This window comes from Podarcis raffonei, chromosome 8, assembly GCF_027172205.1.
Source record: "Podarcis raffonei isolate rPodRaf1 chromosome 8, rPodRaf1.pri, whole genome shotgun sequence".
In the NCBI taxonomy this organism is placed as follows: domain Eukaryota; kingdom Metazoa; phylum Chordata; class Lepidosauria; order Squamata; family Lacertidae; genus Podarcis; species Podarcis raffonei.
In genome coordinates, this window is record NC_070609.1 from 52223790 (window position 1) to 52242702 (window position 18913).

At 44.9% G+C, this 18913-nt stretch overlaps 1 protein-coding gene across 1 annotated transcript; it reads left to right on the forward strand.

The window, feature by feature from the left end:
• Positions 1 to 3791: 3791 nt before the first annotated feature.
• On the forward strand, positions 3792 to 14216 carry FOXF1 (forkhead box F1). Its single transcript, XM_053400071.1, has 2 exons — positions 3792 to 5399; positions 12557 to 14216. The coding sequence occupies exons 1-2, from the start codon at positions 4328 to 4330 to the stop codon at positions 12712 to 12714; spliced, it is 1230 nt and encodes a 409-aa protein (XP_053256046.1). The 5' UTR covers positions 3792 to 4327; the 3' UTR covers positions 12715 to 14216.
• Positions 14217 to 18913: the final 4697 nt, after the last annotated feature.

Below are 18913 nucleotides of genomic sequence, written 5' to 3' on the forward strand. Positions count from 1 at the left end.
CTTTAATTACAGCCCAAGCGAATAAAAGCAGAGATTTGTCTGCTGGGCAAGAGCGAAAGGAACTCTAGGATACAAAAAGGAAGGGTGTGTGAATATATGTGCTGTTTTCTGATAGGGGAAAACACATAGATTTGAATCCGGACTTAGGTCAGTTTCCACAGAAATCAGTGGGGCTTTTCTTAGTCACGACTAACTTTCCAAACAGATTTTCAACGTGGCCCTACGTTCAACGTAGGTTGTTTTCATATGGTGGATTCCATGCTGTTTTTAAATCAGTAATTATTTATTATGATTGTCGTATTTGGCTTTGCTGTGAATTCCATGCCTTCCGTTTATACTCAGACATGAAATATAAGGCAAAGACGCCGGCAGGCCTCTGCCCCTAGAAGCGTACAGTGCCAACAGCGCAGACCTGTGCCTGCTTATTATTGAAGGCCCCGCCTCGGTATTCAACGGGGTTTATTCCCAGGTAAACGTGCATAGGATTGCTCTGCAGTTTGGCTTTCTCTGGCTAAAACAAACGAACAAACAAACAAACAAGGTTCAGTCTGTGGGTCTTTTAAGATAACTGGGGAAATGTCTGTTTTGACAGCTTTGTATAAACGTCGTGATTTGAATCACGATCGTTTCCCCTTTCACCGCTGTGCGAACATTTCCCCCTATAAATGCGCAAAAGCGCACCGCTCTCCTAGCCATGGGGATCCTCAAAGCAGCTGAGGAGAAGCTGCTGGGCTCCGAGCCAGCGCGATCTCATCGCAGACAAGAAGAAGTCAGTGTTTCTCCTTTGAGTTTATCTCTACAGTGTGGTTTTCTTTTTTTTAAATCTATTTTACTGTATTGCACATTGCATTGGTTTCTGGGATAATGCGGTCGACAGGCAAGCAGGGGCACCGATTTTTCCTCGATCCCTTTCCTATCAAATCGGCTCCCTCAACAATCCATCTCTTTATAACACATCCTATCCTAAACCCTATCCTAAAACGCCCAAAGCATTTTATCTAGAGACCTTTGGAATTCGATGGGATGCACTAGCTGTTGTCAGTGCCTTTAGGATTGCAGCATTAAACCAGCAAACCCTTTTGATGAGACTGGCTGTCCTTCACCACCATCTCAATTCATTTCAATAAGGTTTACGAAAGGAAAATTTGCTGGTGAACTTTGGTGATCACGTTCTGTCTTCTAGCTGCAAAGAGACTGGAGTGGGACATAAATGTACCATTCCCTCTTCCTTTCACCCCCCACGTTGTATCTGGAGATATCCGTGCTTGTGTGTCCCAGGCAGGAGTCATTTCTGTTGCAATTGCGGAGACTGGATTTTTTCTTAGCTTCTCCTTCACACACCACACAAAGCTTGCCACCCTACGTCTTCTTTTATCAGGGAGCGAAAACAGGATAGAAACTGTTTCTGATGTGAAATTGCTCTCTTTGGGTCTCACAGATGTGTGAGGCGCCCCATAGGCTGCTAACGTCTGCTTGCAATTCGCCCTTCCCAGAAGGATCTTAGATTGGGATCTCAAGTTTTCTTTTGAAAAAGGGACAACAATTTTTTTTTAAAGCATTTTAAAAGGAAACGGGGTAAGAGAGGGAAGTGAATGGGGTGCGTGCCCCACCACCAGCCAGGAATTCTCTCTCCATAAGGAGCATTATAAGTGTATTTTAAATAATGCTTTGAAAAAACAAATGCTTCTCTAGGCCCTCACCATCTTTTGAATAAAGAAACAGCAGATCTGTTTTCCCCTTCTCTCTCCACACATCACCCCACTCCAGCGATTAAGTGCGAAAGCTAAACTGCCCCCCCCTCACCTCCAATCTCACCCACACTTAGACCCCTTTAACAGCTTAATTGCGCTAAATTTACCACGCGCGCCTGGAAAAGAGGGTGACAAAATCTGGAAGTGACTTACCTTGATGAGTGAGTGGCAGGCTGGGAAGCGGATGAAAAGATTCTCCGGAGAGTTTTAAAAAATGTTTAAAAAAATGATAGGGAGGGGACGGTGGACACCCACCCTTCTCTAAATGTGGGTTGGGGATGTTTTTTGGAGACGCTTTTAGGAAGCACGTTTTGTGCGAGTGTCTTTGAGAATCTGTAGAATCAAGTAATAACCAACGCGTCCAGTACGGATTTTGTTTTTGTTTTTTACAGAAGAAAATATTTGGAATGGGAATGTATGGGGTGGGTGGAAGAAAAGCCCTAAACAATCAGCAATATAAGCTGAGGGCCACTGGAAGAAACTCCGGACGTTTTCATTTTATTAAAAAAGGCCCGGGAACTTGTTTACGTTGCGCTGTATAAACATCCTGCCCCTTGTCTGCGTCTATCTCGCAAAGAAATCAGAAACTTGATTTTTAAAAGTGGATGAGTTCCAAACCTACCGCCTTTCAAGAGAGATCCCCTTGGTGGCAGGGGAGATCCGGGAATCACTTTAATTTTTGGTGTGTCTCATTTGTGTATAAACAAAACTGCTGGTCCTTTTTTTTAATGCGTTCAATTAACTGGTCAATTTCTAGCAAACGTCTTGCTGTTAGGGAGGGATGTTTGTGTTTATTCCTCTGCGCGCGCGCACAGACTTCTTAATTTCTTTCTTTTTTTTTTTGTCGGCAAAACAAGGCCACAGGGAAATCGCTTCCTCGCGAGTATTACCAACTGGTTTTGCGTAGCAAAGAAATGAGGCAGGGGAGGGTGTGTGAAAATAGCGGAAGGTTAGGATCTAAGTGGCCTTTCAACACGTTCGGAAATGGACAAGCAGAAAGTAGTCTCTGGACACAGAGAAAGATTTTCTTTGGACGGAGAAGTAAGAGCAGTTGAAACCAAAAGAGCGGAGGATCGTTGGGATGTTTATATGTGGGCGTCGGAGAAATAGAGTTTGGGAAGAGATTTAGCAGCTAGTTAATCCAGAATCATGTACGGAACGCCCAGATAGTCTTCAAGCCCAAGCAGCACCCTTCGATTTAAACACAAGGCGCTCCATTCATTCCGTGCGCTCAGGACTACTTAGGTGGACGGACCCGAGTCTGGTTTACACCTCGGGAGCAAGTCCCGCCGATCGTTCCCAAAGGATGGACGGCCTAAGGATCCCGGCCTAAAATACACACACACACAAACGAAGTAAAGTAAATGGATTTAGTATTCCCTCGGCATACCCAAAACAGATTACTCCAAATATATTCACACCATATATTTAGGGTTTGGGGTGATGAGGAAGGGGTGAATCCATAGGGTCAATTGAAAACCCCTGTCCTCCAGTGAGGAGGTGGTGAACACGTGTGTGCATGTGAAGGAATTATACGGGTTCGGGTGGAGCCTAGAAATTTTTTTGGGGGGGGAGATCCTTCTTCTGCATCAGGACAAGGTGGGATCGGCAGAGGGGTGATGGTGGCAGCATTGAATCCCTCCGTTTGGTTGGAGCGAAGCCCCTTACAGCGCCCACCAATGTTGAGCTAAGACGCGGAAAAGAGACTAGGAAGAAGGAGGAGGGGAGGAGGAGGGAGGGAGGGGGAGCAACTTGCCTGGCGGGCCGGGGAGGGAAGGGGAGGCGGGGACTCCTCCTGCCTCTTACGTCGTGCTGTCAAGAGCCGCCAGGCGCCCGCTGACTTGAGATAAAAGTTAAAGGCAACCGCTCCGGTTGGGGGCAGAACCCGCGACTCACCGGGCTGAGAAGCAGCAGCAGCAGTAGCAGCAACAGCAACTCCTCGCTGGCAGAAGCCTGGGAGGCCGGGTGGGGTGGCGGGTGGGGGATTGCTGGGAGGAAACGCTGGTCAGGCAGGGGGTGGGGAGGGTGGGGGGAGAAAGCCCGCGCCTCCCGCGAAGCCTGAGAAACGGGGGAAGGGGGAAGGGCGAAGAGGAGGAGGGAAAAGAGAAGGAGGAGGAGGAAGTCTTTTCCCGCTTGGAACGCCGGATTAGGAGCAGAAGGCTCGGACACAGCCTCTCTGCCGGCTTGGATCGCGAGGAAGAGGGGCGGGTGGCGGCGGGTTTGGAGACGCGCCTTTTCCAGGTAGAGGAGGCTTTGCTTCGCGTCCGGGGGTCCAGGGGACAGCTGTCCCCTCCTCTACCCTCTCTCACGGCCTTGGCTCTGTCTCCCCACCTCCACTCCCCCTTAGTCAGGGACAGGAGCCCGCAGCTTAGCTTGGACTGAAAGAGAAGGCGACTGGGATCGGCTCCGTTTCTTCTGCATTCCGGCTTGCAGCGCTTTTACGCAACTCTCTGGAGGAAAAGCAAGGGCGCAGGAGAGAGAAAGACCTGGGAGCGGGACGGGGGAGCTCAGACCCCCCTCCCTGTTCCGCCCAGGAGCCAGTCCTTTAGGGAGGGGGCGGCGAACGGGAGCCGTCGATGACCGCAGGACTGCTGCGCGCTCCTTCCTCTCGACCCCCTCCTCCTCCTCCTGCCGAGGCCGAGGCTTTTCCGATGTCGACAGCCTCCGACAAGGCGCAGCAGCAGCAGCTGGGAGCAGTCATGGAATCGGCGTCGTCCACCACCTCCTCGACCCCCAGCAGTAGCAGCAGCGGCGGCGGCGGCAGCGGAGGAGGAGGCAGCGGCGGCACCAAAGCGAAGAAGTCCAACGCGGGCATCCGACGGCCGGAGAAGCCGCCTTACTCCTACATCGCCTTGATTGTCATGGCTATCCAGAGCTCGCCGTCCAAGCGCCTGACGCTGAGCGAGATCTACCAGTTCCTGCAGAGCCGCTTCCCGTTCTTCCGCGGCTCGTACCAGGGCTGGAAGAACTCGGTGCGCCACAACCTCTCGCTCAACGAATGCTTCATCAAGCTGCCCAAAGGGCTGGGCCGGCCGGGCAAGGGCCACTACTGGACCATCGACCCGGCCAGCGAGTTCATGTTCGAAGAAGGCTCCTTCCGACGGAGGCCCCGCGGCTTCAGGCGGAAATGCCAGGCCCTCAAGCCCATGTACAGCATGATGAACTTGAATTTCAACCACCTCCCGGACAGCTACGGCTTCCAGGGGCCCTCTTGCCCGCCAAACAGCCTCCCCTTAGACGGCGGCGCCCTGGGCATGATGAACGTCGACGGCATGGGACTGGCCGGCCACTCCGTACCCCACTTGTCCTCCAACGGAGCGCACCATTCCTATATGGGGAGCTGTGGAGGTGGAGGTGGAGGAGGCTCCGCCGGAGGGGACTACGGTCACCACGACGGCTCGGTGCCCGCCTCGCCCCTGCTCCCCGGAGGTGGCGTGATGGAGCCCCACTCCGTCTATTCCAGCACGGCGCCGTCCGCTTGGGCGCCCTCCGCAGCGCCGGGTTTGAACAGCGGAGCTTCCTACATCAAACAGCAGCCTCTGTCGCCTTGCAATCCGGCAGGGAACCCGCTCTCGTCGGGCTTGTCCACGCACTCCCTGGAGCAACCTTACTTGCACCAAAACAGTCACAACACGGCAGAACTACAAGGTAAGGCCGGGCTGGTGTGGGGATGGGCGCCCCTGCGCGCTGGCGGGGGGGGGGGGGAATCACGAGAGAGAGCGGCGATCAGGCCGCACGTAAACTGGAAGAGGGAAGGAAACATGCCCAGAATTTGGGGAGCGCTTAGCGCAGAACAGAGGCTAAAGGTTTTGTTCGGGGTTATGGGAACAGCCGAATCCAGGAGCTGTAAAGCTAAAGGGAGAAGAGCAGGCGTCCAGCGCTGCAAACCCAGAGGAAATCTCAAATGCATAGTGGGTGCCTGTGAACAGACCTCTGAGCGCCCAGTTACAAGCAACGGAACAACAGGTTTCTTAAGGATCCGTAACAAACAAGTTCCGTGTTCACTTTTAGCGCCGGATATGTAGGCTAAAATATGTGACACCTGACCAAAAATAACCCCCCCCCCCCCGGAATAAGCCTGGAAACAATTCGACCCCATTTCCTATTAAACGAATGCTGGTACGCTTTGAAAATGTGGGGAAATCCTGATTGTATGGTTAGGTGATAAGTTATCCAGGTGACTGGATGAACCCAAGCGGATCAGGGACATCAGAAGTCAGTCCCTCTGCTGTGCGGGGAAAGCTACGTTTTAGGAGCGAGGTAGAGGCTGTTCCAAAGTGAAGTAAGGGTGCGCGTGAGATTTATGTGAGATCATAGGGTACTGGAGCGAGGGAGGGCCGATTAATAGGGGTCAGGGGGCTGAATATGGGAGCAAGCAGGATTGTGGATGTATAGCTAGAAAAATAGGGATTGGGGGCAGAAAACGGGGGATATTTCCCACCACCACCCAGTTTCAGCCGCCAATCCTCCCCCAGTTGTTTTGCTCATAGAGAAAAGGAATAAATTCAGTTGTGGAGAAGGCGAGAGGGCAGCTCCAAAAGTTTTTTAGCCCCCTGAAAATCGCACCCAGAAATACAGTGTTTTCAAGAATGCGAGAAGGTGATGTATTTTGAAGCAGTGTACATAAATACTGTGCAAGCCTTTTTATATTTTTTGCTTCGTTTAGTCAGAGTAGTTGACTTGAAGTTTGTGGGATTGATGACGTTTCCTTTCTACCCACTCCACCTTCGCGCGCGCCCCGTTCTCTAAGAGAAATTTAACGCTACCCATTAAGTAGGTGCGTTAGGAATAATTAAATCTGCTTCGGCCCTATTGATACTATTCCGAATAACATTACGGATAATATTCCATGGGCCTCATCAATGATTGTATGTGTAGAAGCCTAGAAACTCTATTATATACTGATGGTTTGGTGACAGTGAAATCCATTAAAGACACATTGCAGATTGAGTTAAAAATGCTCTTATATAGTGCCATACGCGTTTTAGGGATCCAGTTACGGAATAAATAGGGAAATTCCCATTGATTTTAATAGGAGTGTAGTCTAAATACAGTTGCAGCAATACCTACCTACGCTTCGGTTAATATATGTGCGCAAACCCTGGAATTGTACGGGGCGTCACAGATTTGTTATTGCGTCACTTTTATTTCCTCGCTGCGGTTCCCTAATAAACATGACCCGGTTTTACATCATAGAAAGGAGCATATTTCAAAACAAGAAACAGCGTGAGTTGTGAAATAAGGTTGAAGTTTGGTTTTATTTTCTGGGGGGTCAGATAATTAATCCCAGTATAGTCCCTAGTTCCTACCTCAAACGTGGCAGAAAGAAAACCTGTTCATAGTTGCATTAACATCATTAAGTAAGTTGTGCCAATATATCTTAATGCCAATTGCCTTAAACGTATATAGGAAAATATTGTTCTGAAGTCAGAAAAATGATGGTATAATTAATTTCCTTGTCGTCCCTATTATTATTATTATTATTATTATTATTATTGTTGTTGTTGTTGTTGTTGTTGTTGTTGTTGTTGTTGTTGTTGTTGTCAACACCAGGAACGATACTGAATCCTGTGGCACCTGAAATATTACCATTTATTGTGGCAGCTATCTGGCGACGTGGGATGCAACCCAGAAAGCTTACTGCGGACAAAATTGGTTAACCTTTAAGACGCTATAGAACTCTTGTTACTACTTGTTTTGTTTTTTCTCCCCAACAATTGATTAACCCGGTTTAGCACCACCTCCTTTCGAGGCAACAACGACTTTAGTAATTATTAATAGTAATCCTATTTAATTAGCACTTCTAATACTGACCGGTCTCATCAATTCAAAACCGAGCAGAGTGCCACTGCAGCAATTAACGACAGCAGTGGTGACAAGGAGTAATTTTAGTCTAGCTCAAGCCAAAGCCAAGCCCTTAAAAATATCCCAGTGATCAAAGTGTGAACTTAAAGCTGCATTCCTACACGCACTTACCTGGGAGGATGCACATAGGACTGCGCTGTCAATTTCTCCCAATGAAACGAAACAGATTTTCCAAAATGATGATGATAATTATAACAACAACAACAACAACAACCACCATCACCATCCAATATATTCCACCTCTTGATTCTCTTTATACAATCTTCTACTTAAAATTGCTCCCCAAACCTTCTTTCCCAGAGCTGATCTCTGCAAAGGAGTCAATCCTGTGTCAGTATTTTACTGACTGCCTAATTTCAGTTGCCCTTTTGAACTCTCCTTTGTAGACAAAACATCTTTCTTTGCCTCAACCAGCTTTGTTAGGGCGGTTTTGTTTATTATTATTTTATTCCCCCACCCCGCTGTCTGCTCTCCAAATTACACCCCCCTCCTCGCTCCGAACAGCCCCTCTGCATTCTCGACATTGCTTACCTTGGCCGGATTCTTTCGCGTTCCAGGAGGGCGAGACATCTTTGCAGCGGAGGCCGTAAGAGAAAAAGGGACCTGCGCGATTAGTTTCGATTTTGCAAAAAACATGAAAATGCACTACGTACTCTCTTTCGGTGGTGATTTGGATGGGGAGACACCCCCCTCACCCAATAAGTCGTAATAGCATTGGGATGATGAGGGATCCTACTATGAGGAGGGAATAATGGTTTGAAACTGACCAGCCCAGCAAGGGGAAATTGACAAGGTCTCTGTCGGTCACTGGAGAGGAAAGATAAGGGGTGTTAAGAGGCGAGAAGACAAGCGTTAGTTTGATTTTCTTTTTCCAATTCGTAGGGGAAGAAGAGGGAAAAATGTCTTTTCAGCAGACAAAAGTTTTTTTTTTGGGGGGGGGGGGAATAAAGAAAAGCTTGCAAGCATTCAGAGACCTAAAAAAATAATAATAGCCGAAACAAACGTGGAAGGGTTGTGCTCGGAAAAAGAATTAGCCTGATGCGCCGAAAGGCCGCGGCTAGCCAAAGCGCAGAGTCCAAAGACTTTTAAAGAATTCTTCTTCCCTATGGCCTTTTTGCGGGTGGGGTCCTGTGGTGTTGCTTCTGTTAGAAGAGAGGATTTTTTTTTTTACGGTTGGGGGTAGGATCCTTTGTATTTTAACAGCTCCCCTCTAGTTTTAGCAGCTGGGCAATCAGATAGCGAGGCGCTATCACGGCGAGCCACCGTCTTCTGACTCCCTGGTTCTGACTCCGACTCCAGCCGCTCCTCCTTGCTTCAAATGGAGCGGTCTACTGACCCGACAGGTCTTCTCACCTCTGTTTGGTCCGGGGCATCAGGTAGAGTTAAGGACAACTAGTAGTAATAGAGGGGAGCCAAAAGGCGCGTGGGAAATAATGGAGATGAACAGAGAAAAATTATGGAAAGTTGGGAGGAAATTCAAGCTTATTTTTTACAGCCTAAGAGTGGGGGTTTACTTTTTTAAAAAAATAACTATAGCAATCACCTCACCTTCGAAATATAAAAACTGACGTCTCCTACTGTTTCTTTAAAGGGGAGGAGGAGCATTTTATTTTTTAAAAAATACATTCTGGACAAATGAGGGAGTTATAAATCCTGGATATCATTCTGACTTCTGCTACATGAGTTTGGAAACCAAATAATCCCTTTTTAAATGGGGGGGGGGGGAGGGGATGGCCACAGAAGGCATGCAAAAAACAACATTTAAAAAAGGCAATGACTACTACTACTACTACTACTACTACTACTAATACTACTACTACTAATTTTTGTCAGTTCTTTACTTGGTTAAATCACCATGAAATGGACAACCAATTAATTAAGAAATTATTCTATTGTCATATAGGCGCAAAAGTGTTTTTTTTTTTAAATCACTTAAATAAGTCCATTGTGCAGTCCGTATATGGTGTCATTAACTGCTCTATAGATGGGTAGAGATAGGGCTGTTATTTTAAAAACAGAAAGGGTTTACAATTCTGAAAGGGAGAGGAATGCTAATTCTATCCATTGCAAGTTGTTAACCACTAAATATGAGTAATCCAGTTACTGTGTGAGGAAGTGTTCTATGAAATTTGATAATTAGGAAGCAAAGTTCCAGACTGATTAGATTTTACAATGAAATAAGTATATTTAAATACTATCAGCAGATGTGGATCCATAGATAATTTTTCCCACAAGTTACTGCAAAGGCCTGCCCTGATCCTGTAGCATCAGCCATGCAAAGGGATGGGTGGGTAGAAGAAAGGTATGTTCCTTTTCAGAAGAAGGAGCAAGGTTAATATCTGCTTTTAATAAAATGTCTGATTGTGGTCCAAAACCTGATAGGTTTTGTTTATGTTCATTGCAAGTCTTCATTGGCGTACAGTAGTAATTTAACCCTAGAAATAATTAAAAGCCAGGGCTTGTTTTTCCTCTGGCTTGAATGAATGTAAGTCCTCCAGCTTTATCAAGAAAGCCAAATCTATACACACAAGCACCAAAAAGAAAAGAAAAAAGCCCAACCCTCAGTCCTCCTTCCTTGGCCAGCCAGGAAACAGACAGTCCCATCCCATCCTGCTATTTGCGAATGGGCAAAATTCCCATTCCAATCAAGTGGGAATTTCCTCTGATTAAGAACGGCAGAGTTCAGAGTCCATAACATCACCTAGCTGGGTCTAACAGATTCCAAAGCGTTGATGAAGCCCCTTCCAGGGGGAGATCTTGTGGACTGGTGCCTATTGTCACCATAAACTGAGGTGGAAGAAGGTGAGGCTCCAAGACTTGAATTGTGTAACCAGTTGTAGACAAGCAACAAGTCTGTGGAATTGTGTTTCTCCAAGAGAAGCACCCTAGGCTTCTGTATGGCAGGTTGCCTTTGCAGGTTGCTGTAACTACTACTACAGAGTTTCAGAAGCAATTTGTGATACGGCATGAGGTTCTACTGTTCAAGGGATGAAGGGGAGATGTGTTCAAAAATTCCACCCGCGCATGCCAGAAGTGGAACTCAGCCACATTGGAATCTGCCCTTCTACTGAGTCAGACCACTGGCTTACGTAGCTCAGGCCTACTGAAGTCGTCATCCTCTCCCCACTCTGCCTCTCTCCCCCCCCAAGCTAATTTCAGCCTAATGAAAGCTCAGTAAATCTTCAGGTTTTGCTCCCTGCTTGCAACTAAAACACAACATAGAGGTTGTGAAGTACCTGGTAAGTCCCAGTATGTGGAGGATAGCAAGCTGCACAGGTTCTGTTACCCATTTATTATCCTTGACCATACCTGGCAGTAGCTCTCCAGTCTTCTGTTAATATAGATATTTATTGATCCTTGACCAAAGGTATACAAAAGTTCATACCCAATACAATGTATCCTTTTATAGTACACTGGAGTGAAAGAAATGCTTCTAAAATCTGTTCTGAAAAGGAAAAAAGGAGGAAAGAAGGAAAAAAGGAAAAAGGGGGAAAGCAAAAAAGAAAAGAAAGAGAGGAAAGACAGACAGAAGGAAAGGAAGGAAGGAAGGAAGGAAGGAAGGAAGGAAGGAAGGAAGGAAGGAAGGAAGAGGAATTCTATCCCATTTTTCTTACATGATGCCCCTTTTATGTTGGAAATGTAAAAAACTGAAGCTCAGACATGATCTATGTGAGGCAGCTACTCTGCCTCAGAGCTGGACTCCTTTGGGCATCTTACATCAGGGAAAGGGCCACACACATCTCAGTGATGGATCATCGGCCTCACAGATGCTCCCAGCTTCAGTGCCCAGCATTTCCAGGTAGGGCTGAGAGACTGCTGCCCAAAACCACTGCCACTGCCAGATAGTGTTGACAGTACTGAGCAAGATGAACCAATGGTCTGACTCAGTAGAAGAAAGCTTCCTGTGTTCCTTATGTATTCCTTCTATGAGGCAGAATGAAGCAGCTGCCTCTGCTCTCTTGACTAAAAAGAGAAAGTCTCAGGCAGCAAATTCTGAGGGGCAGAAAGTGGCTAGGATATGGTCTGCCCTGGAGCCCCTAAGCTAACGTATGGCACTAGGGTGCAGAGGACTCTACTCCATCGCCAGTGCTGAGGTAGGATTCCATAACCAGCCTAGTTAGATTTTGTGCACAGCGTGGTGAATGCACAGTCTTGTCCAGGGGTCAGCAAACTTTTTCAGCAGGGGGCCGGTCCACTGTCCCTCAGACCTTGTGGGGGGCCGGACTATTTTTTTATGGGGGGGGGGATGAATGAAATTCCTATGCCCTACAAATAACCAAGAGATGCATTTTAAATAAAAGCACACATTCTACTCATGTAAAAACACCAGGCAGGCCCCACAAATAACCCAGAGATGCATTTTAAATAAAAGGACACATTCTACTCATGTAAAAACATGCTGATTCCTGGACCATCCGCGGGCCGGATCTAGAAGGCGATTGGGCCGGATCTGGCCCCTGGGCCTTAGTTTGCCTACCCATGGTCTTGTCCTTTGTCACAGGCAGTAAAATGGCTTGGGTAACTCCTGTTCCTACTGTAAAAGCCAATGCTGTAATTGGCCAATGTTAAAGCTTAACATGCATGCAGAATAACCTTAAAGGAATGAACTTGTTATCAAAATAGTCACTCAACCTTTGTTGATTGACACCTGTAGTGGAACGCAAGACCACCGGGATGTCACCAACTAAGTTCTACTCAGAGTAGAACCTTTGACATTAATGGACCTAAGTTATTCCTATCCTGTTAATGAATTCGAGTGGGTTTCCTCTGAGTAGAACTTAGCTGGAGACAGACCACAGTTTCTATTCATGCTGAAGCAAAGTATAATCGAGGTTCTAATTCTGCAGTTTCATATCTCCAGGGTGACATATTTTACCCCCTCCTCTCTGTCTCTTGTCTTCTTCCCAGTCACTTAAATATGCTCTCTGCTTTTCTTTCAGGAATCCGGTACCATTCTCAATCTCCAAGCATGTGTGACCGGAAAGAATTTGTCTTCTCCATCAACGCCATGGCGTCATCTTCCATGCATTCAGGAGGTAGTGGCTCTTACTACCATCAGCAAGTTACATACCAAGACATCAAACCTTGCGTGATGTGACAGTAGGGCTGGGGAGCTGAGCTTTCTTGGAGGGGCAGCCAATCCCCAAAGATCCAAGTGAAAACTGTATAGAACTGTGGAACTTCCTTCTACAAGCCCCTTTAGGAGCCAAAGAACCTCCCCAGAAGCTAGACTGATAGTTGCTCATGAGGTATATGAATATTCAAAACATCTACAGAGAGGAACACGCTGTTCTCAAGGAAGCCTTGAAGAGGAGCAAAGATGCGTTGTGTGTGCTTTTTTTTTTTTTTTGTAGGGGAAGGTGAAGCACAATGCCAAAACACTAAGTACTCAATTGTCCTTTCATCTTGGGTCTCAGTACATTCAGAACAGTGATTTGGTAAAAATTCCAAAAACCACTTTGTGGTTTCCTCCTCACTCCCGCTTTAAAAAAGGAATAGGATTCAAATGAACTCTGCTTTTTAAAAATATATCCTACCCCCAAATTCTCTACAATTTTAAATGACCATTAATGAAAATGGATTCTAAAATTTGAGGGTCAGGGATCTGCTGTACAAAGTAAAGCAGCACAAATAATGCAGACAGCGATGGTGAACAACAATCATTTTCATGTGGTGTCCATCACTGGGTCCTTCATTCAGCAACCAGAATTGGCTTCCAGTTGTAACCTCTCTTCTTATATTTTAGGGACTGAGCATGAAATATACATATGGCTCATTGTTTATTTGACCTCTGATTCAGGGCAATGGCAGACTCTCCAGACATCTGAGTGAGTGCTGAGATGGTGCTCTTCCCATATCTTCTTTCCTAGATCGTAATTGTGCGTTGAGTTTCCAAAGCCTTCTCTACCTTCAGGTGTTGGTGGGGATTTGAAAAGCAGGATCAGATACACACACACACAAACACACGGAAAATGCAACAGTAGAACTGAGGGTGTTGAGCTGGGTGCTCAATCACATGATCCTGTAGAAATCACCCCACTTCTTTTTGACCGTACCCAAGCCTATTTTAAATAGTAAAGTACCAAATTACAAAGAAAAAGCACTTTGAGAAATAAAGGTTAAAAATGGAAACGATTAACAAGGCTCACGCTTTTATTTATTCAACATTTTAATAAAACACAACAGCAGCCTTGATCAATCAGTATTAAAGTGGTTAATGTGTTGGCAATATTTGCCGTAGGGACTGTGTGAAATAACCATTGTTAATGTCAAAAGCAGCAGCATGGCAAAGCAATTTTCTCTATGTTTTATATATAATTATATATTATATATATAAAAATATAAATATGAAGGACGCTTTTGTCATTTCCTCCCCCTCCCCCCTTTTGCCTGACTGTACAGTTTGGTGGCACACCTATTTTAAGTTTCATTCTGCACTGTATAAAAGTGTAATGACAGTGGAAGGGGTTTTAGACCCCCTGCTTTTGTGTACGTTTGTCCTTTTAAAAAAAATGGAATGCAAATAAAAAAAATGTATGGTATTCATACACAGCCTTCACAAATTGTATAACCCGTAAATAAATCATCGTGTGGCATAGACATCTGTGTAGTGGCATACTGAGAATAAAACTCAGAGAAGATTAGGTCCCCAACTTAGGGTGTTTCTTGTCGTTGAAGGGCACCAAATTGTCTCACCTGTACATTTGGATCTCTGTGTGTAGGGAGGACAGCGAGAAAAAATTACCCTTTCTATTCTCAGAATGATTGTGCCAGGCTCCAGCTTGGGGAGTTTGCTTTCAGGGTAGATACAAGTGGGAGAATTCTGGACTGGATTGTTTCAGATCAAGAAAGCACGTGCAGAGTGTGACAGATTTTGAGGTATTTAAAAAGATCCCTGCACCTAGCCAATTTATTAATAGTTAGATATAAGCCACTCAGTGAGGGGGGAAAAATGCAATTCTAAACAGTAAGGGCAATAAAAAAAATATTTTTATTATTTATTTTTATTTCTTATACACGCTTCACCACAAGATCTCACGGTGGGTTACAGAGATTTAAAATGAAGTTTGGTGTAGTGGTTAGAGTGTCAGACTAGGACTAGGGAGACATGGGTTTAAATCCTCATTCAGTTATTAAGTGTTACCTTTATAGCATGTCTTCTTTCCCTCTGTGTACCATGGAAATAAAAGAGCCAATCGCTTCAGGTGAGGGCTCCTGCACTTCTTACAGAAGTTTCAGGTCCTTTCTTGAAGTTTCTGCTTTTGAAAAGTCAGTCTCTAAGGGCTGCATCCAAGTTATTTACACTCAAACAAATACATTTAACCCAATGGACTTAACACAATCACTTTCACTGGGTCTCCTCTGTGTATGACTTAGTCAGATGCAACCTTAGGTGTTTAATGGAGCTAAAAAGAAAGAAAAAAACATGCAAATAATATTTTACCCAGCTGTGCAGTTAGAGGTGTTAAGCATGGCTCTTCTTTCCAGTGTTCTGTTCAAGGTTTTCATAGGCCTCATGATGCTTGAAAAGTATCCTTTAAACAATAATCTTTTAAAAAATAATCCTCTAAAGTTCAAACAATACACTTTACAAATAATTTCCCCCTTTTCTTCCTAATGTTTCAACGAATGAAACTGATTTGTAAAAATGTTACATGGGAAAAAATATGAGAGAGAGACATTCCACACACTTTTGTAAATCAAGAAAATCTTTAATTAAAAAACAAACAAACAAATAATTGATTTTTTTAAAAATTGGGTTGTATGCAGACCAAGTGATCTGAACTTAGTTCCTGTTGAACTTGATGGGACTTAAGGCATGACTGATTTGACTCATTGTTTTCAACTTTACTGACAATGCAGACCTAGGCGTGTTTGCTTAGAAGCAAGCTCCGCTGTGTTTACTGAGACCTACTCCCAGATATGTGTGTATAGGATTGCAGTATTAAGTGCAATATACACACCAAGCTGAGAGGGTGCTGTAACAATGACTTCGAATGGAAGGAGAGAGGTGGGGGGACGGGGACGAAGACCAATTTTTGGCATCATACAGGGTGCCGCTGAAATGTGAACGCCCAAAGTCTGCCACTGCTTATGTTCTTTATAATATTTGAGAACACACACCCGAGGTAGGTAAGAAGTTTATGAAACTATGCATAGCATGGAGAAAGTGGATGGAGGAAAGTTTTTCTCCCTCTCCTAACACTAGATCTCATGGACATCTAATGAAACTGAATGTTGGAAAATTCAGGATAGACCAAATGAAATACTCCTTTATGCAGTATGTAGTTAAACTATGGAACTTGCTCCCACATGTGAAAGTAATGGCCACCAATTTGGAAGGCTTTTAAAAAAGGCTACTATCCATGATGGCTATGTTCTACCTCCACAACCAAAGGCAGTGGGCTTCTGACTACCAGTTGCTGGGAATCACTCATTAAGACCATACTTTTACTCATTCTTTGTAGTTCTATCTGAGAAAACAGATTTGCACCTTGGAATATGGTGCCATGATGCTTCAACCTTGTTAATGCTGAATCTATTCCTGTGCTAACTTACAAATCAAACTGGTTTGCTTCTTGTCATGTTATATTTGCTTCCAGGTTTCCAGGGTAAGCCCTCTGCTATTTGTATTACTGTTGAATGAATGTTGGGCAGCTCTGTTATACCCTTCCCTGTCTAGAGCAGCAGAGAAGCAGAAGTAAGTTAGAAAAGTCTAGCCACTCATTTGTGCCCTGGATGACTGAATCACTGGTCTTGTCGCTTGAAGGTCTGCACTAGCAGCCTAGTACTGCTTCACTGTAAACTCCCAACACTTGTTTTGGAATATTTTCAGTACAAGAACCTAGGCCACTACAAAATCATTGCCACCAGTTAAACCTTAAATGAATGAACCCAAGTTAGTCAATTATTAACTTCAGTGGGTCTGCTCTGAGTAGGTAAAAGACCCCTGGACGGTTAAGTCCAGTCGACTTTGAGGTGCAGCACTCATCTCCGCTTTCAGGCTGAAGGAGCCGGCATGTGTCTGCAGACAGTTTTTCCGGGTCATGTGGCCAGCATGACTGAACCACTTCTGGCGCAACGGGACACCGTGATGGAAGCCAGAGCGCACAGAAATGCCATTTACCTTCCTACCACAGTGGTACCTATTTATCTACTTGCACTGGTGTGCTTTCAAACTGCTAGGTTGGCAGGAGCTGGGACAAAGCAAAAGGAACTCACCCCGTCACGCGGATTTGAACTGCCGACCTTACAATCAGCAAGCCCAAGAGGCTCAGTGGTTTAGACCACAGCGCCACCTGTGCAGCCTCGTCTCCATTCTACAGACAAATTATCCTAAATCTACAATGCAAAAAATAAGCCTAACTTCCCACTTCCAAATATCTATGCAAAAGCTGTTGCTTTTTTGTTGGAAGGGTTGGGATGCAACTTAGCTTGCACCAGGGGCTGATGCATCTGCACTAGAAGGAGTAGCTAGAGAGAGGAACCTCCATGTTTCCTAGACCAGGCTTCCTCAACCTCAGCCTGCCAGATGTTTTTGGCCTACAACTCCCATGATCCCTAGCTATCAGGACCAGTGGTCAGGGATGATGGGAATTGTAGTCTCAAAACATCTGCAGGACCAAGGTTGAGGAAGCCTGTCCTAGACTGTCCTCTCTGACTTATTCTGACCTTCCTTCAGGTGCTTGGCTCATTTCCTGTTTCCTGCTTCTCACCTGGGGAGAGGAGAAACAGTTTGTTTCTCTCCTGCTGAGATGCAACAGCAAGCATGGCTCAAGGCACATCCACCTACTTTGGATAAAATGAGGGCTCTTTCCTATCAAGCATGCATTTCCTATAATAAGTGTAGCTTTCTTGTTTTCCTAAATTCAGAGCCTCAGTGTGTTTATATTCAGGGTAAAGTGTGCTCCTCCAACAGAGATTCAGTGTCAAGTGCTAATGCCACCATCTAGCTGGCTACTGCTAGAAGTAGGATGTTGAGCCATTGGTCTCATTCCAAAGAGCTCCACATAAAATTGACAGAGAAGAAAGGGAACATCTAGTCCAGTCTGCTGCTCAGGGCAGGAACTATAATGCATCAGCAGAACCTTGAAGTGTGCACTAAATGCCCTGCTTGGTGGAGGACACTTTACCCTGGATGTATACACAGTGATACTTTGAAGATGGAAAATATGGAAGTGTGCTTCTCCAGTAGGGAATCCACATTAAGTTCAACTTTTGATGAGCATTTTAACTCCAAATGCCAACATTTCCCCCTCCATCTGTGAAACAGTCCAAATCCAGCCAAAATTATATTCTTTCTGGTTTTTTTTTATCTACAAAACGTGTTCAAATTGATTAAATAACTTGAAGTGATACATGTAAAAATGAATATAATTATGACAGATACACCCCCCCTCTCTGTTTTAAAGAAGTAGTTTCAAAAGGGATTTAATCTGCACAAAGTTCATACTAATTGAGCATTTTGGGCAATTATTCCCGTCTTCCTCCAAGATTCAGGATTTTATAATGCCAGAGACTCACTCCTCTTCAGCAACTTCAATGGCAATTCATTTTAAAGGAATATATAACAGCCCTGTGGAAAATAATAAGGGAAAGGTAGCCTTTTTTAAAGGGGCATCCACTGGGAAGATCTCCAACACAAACTTCATTTCATAAATGGGACTTGTGTGTGAACACAGAGGTAGGGATAGATGATTCACTTTTGCATGTCTTCATTCATAAATTTGTCCAATCCCATCCGATCCCATTTGCAACTCTTTCATTTAAAATGCACAGTAATTTTGCAAAAATGCACCTATAATGCATTCTGGTATGCTTTGAGGTGGGAAATATATCCCAAAAGTCTGGATAAGTGCAAAAGCCAAAGGACAACTGTATTCCAATTCACTTATTTGTCTGGGATGTGCAAACTGTTCCACTTTAAAATGCAAGCTGAACAAAATCCTCAAGCATCCAATTCTTAAACTGGCGTGTTCTCACCATGTACTTACATAGTGGATACTGATTTTTCAAAAACTTTTCATAATTTTCTGTAAGATTAACAGTGCTAACCCCTTGCCAGCCTACTCAGAAATAGGTCCACTGAGTTTAGCAGGTCGCATCACCAGGTATGTGGGTACAAGATTTCAGTCCTCTAATCTTCCAATTTCACCCATCATGTTTGCTCCTTCTCTGACCCTAAACCTTACTTCACAGACTGTTATATCCTGGAGTATTATTATGATTAACAATAATTATTGATATACTGGAGATACTCCCCAAAAGTTGCAATTTGAAATTACTTGCAGATGATT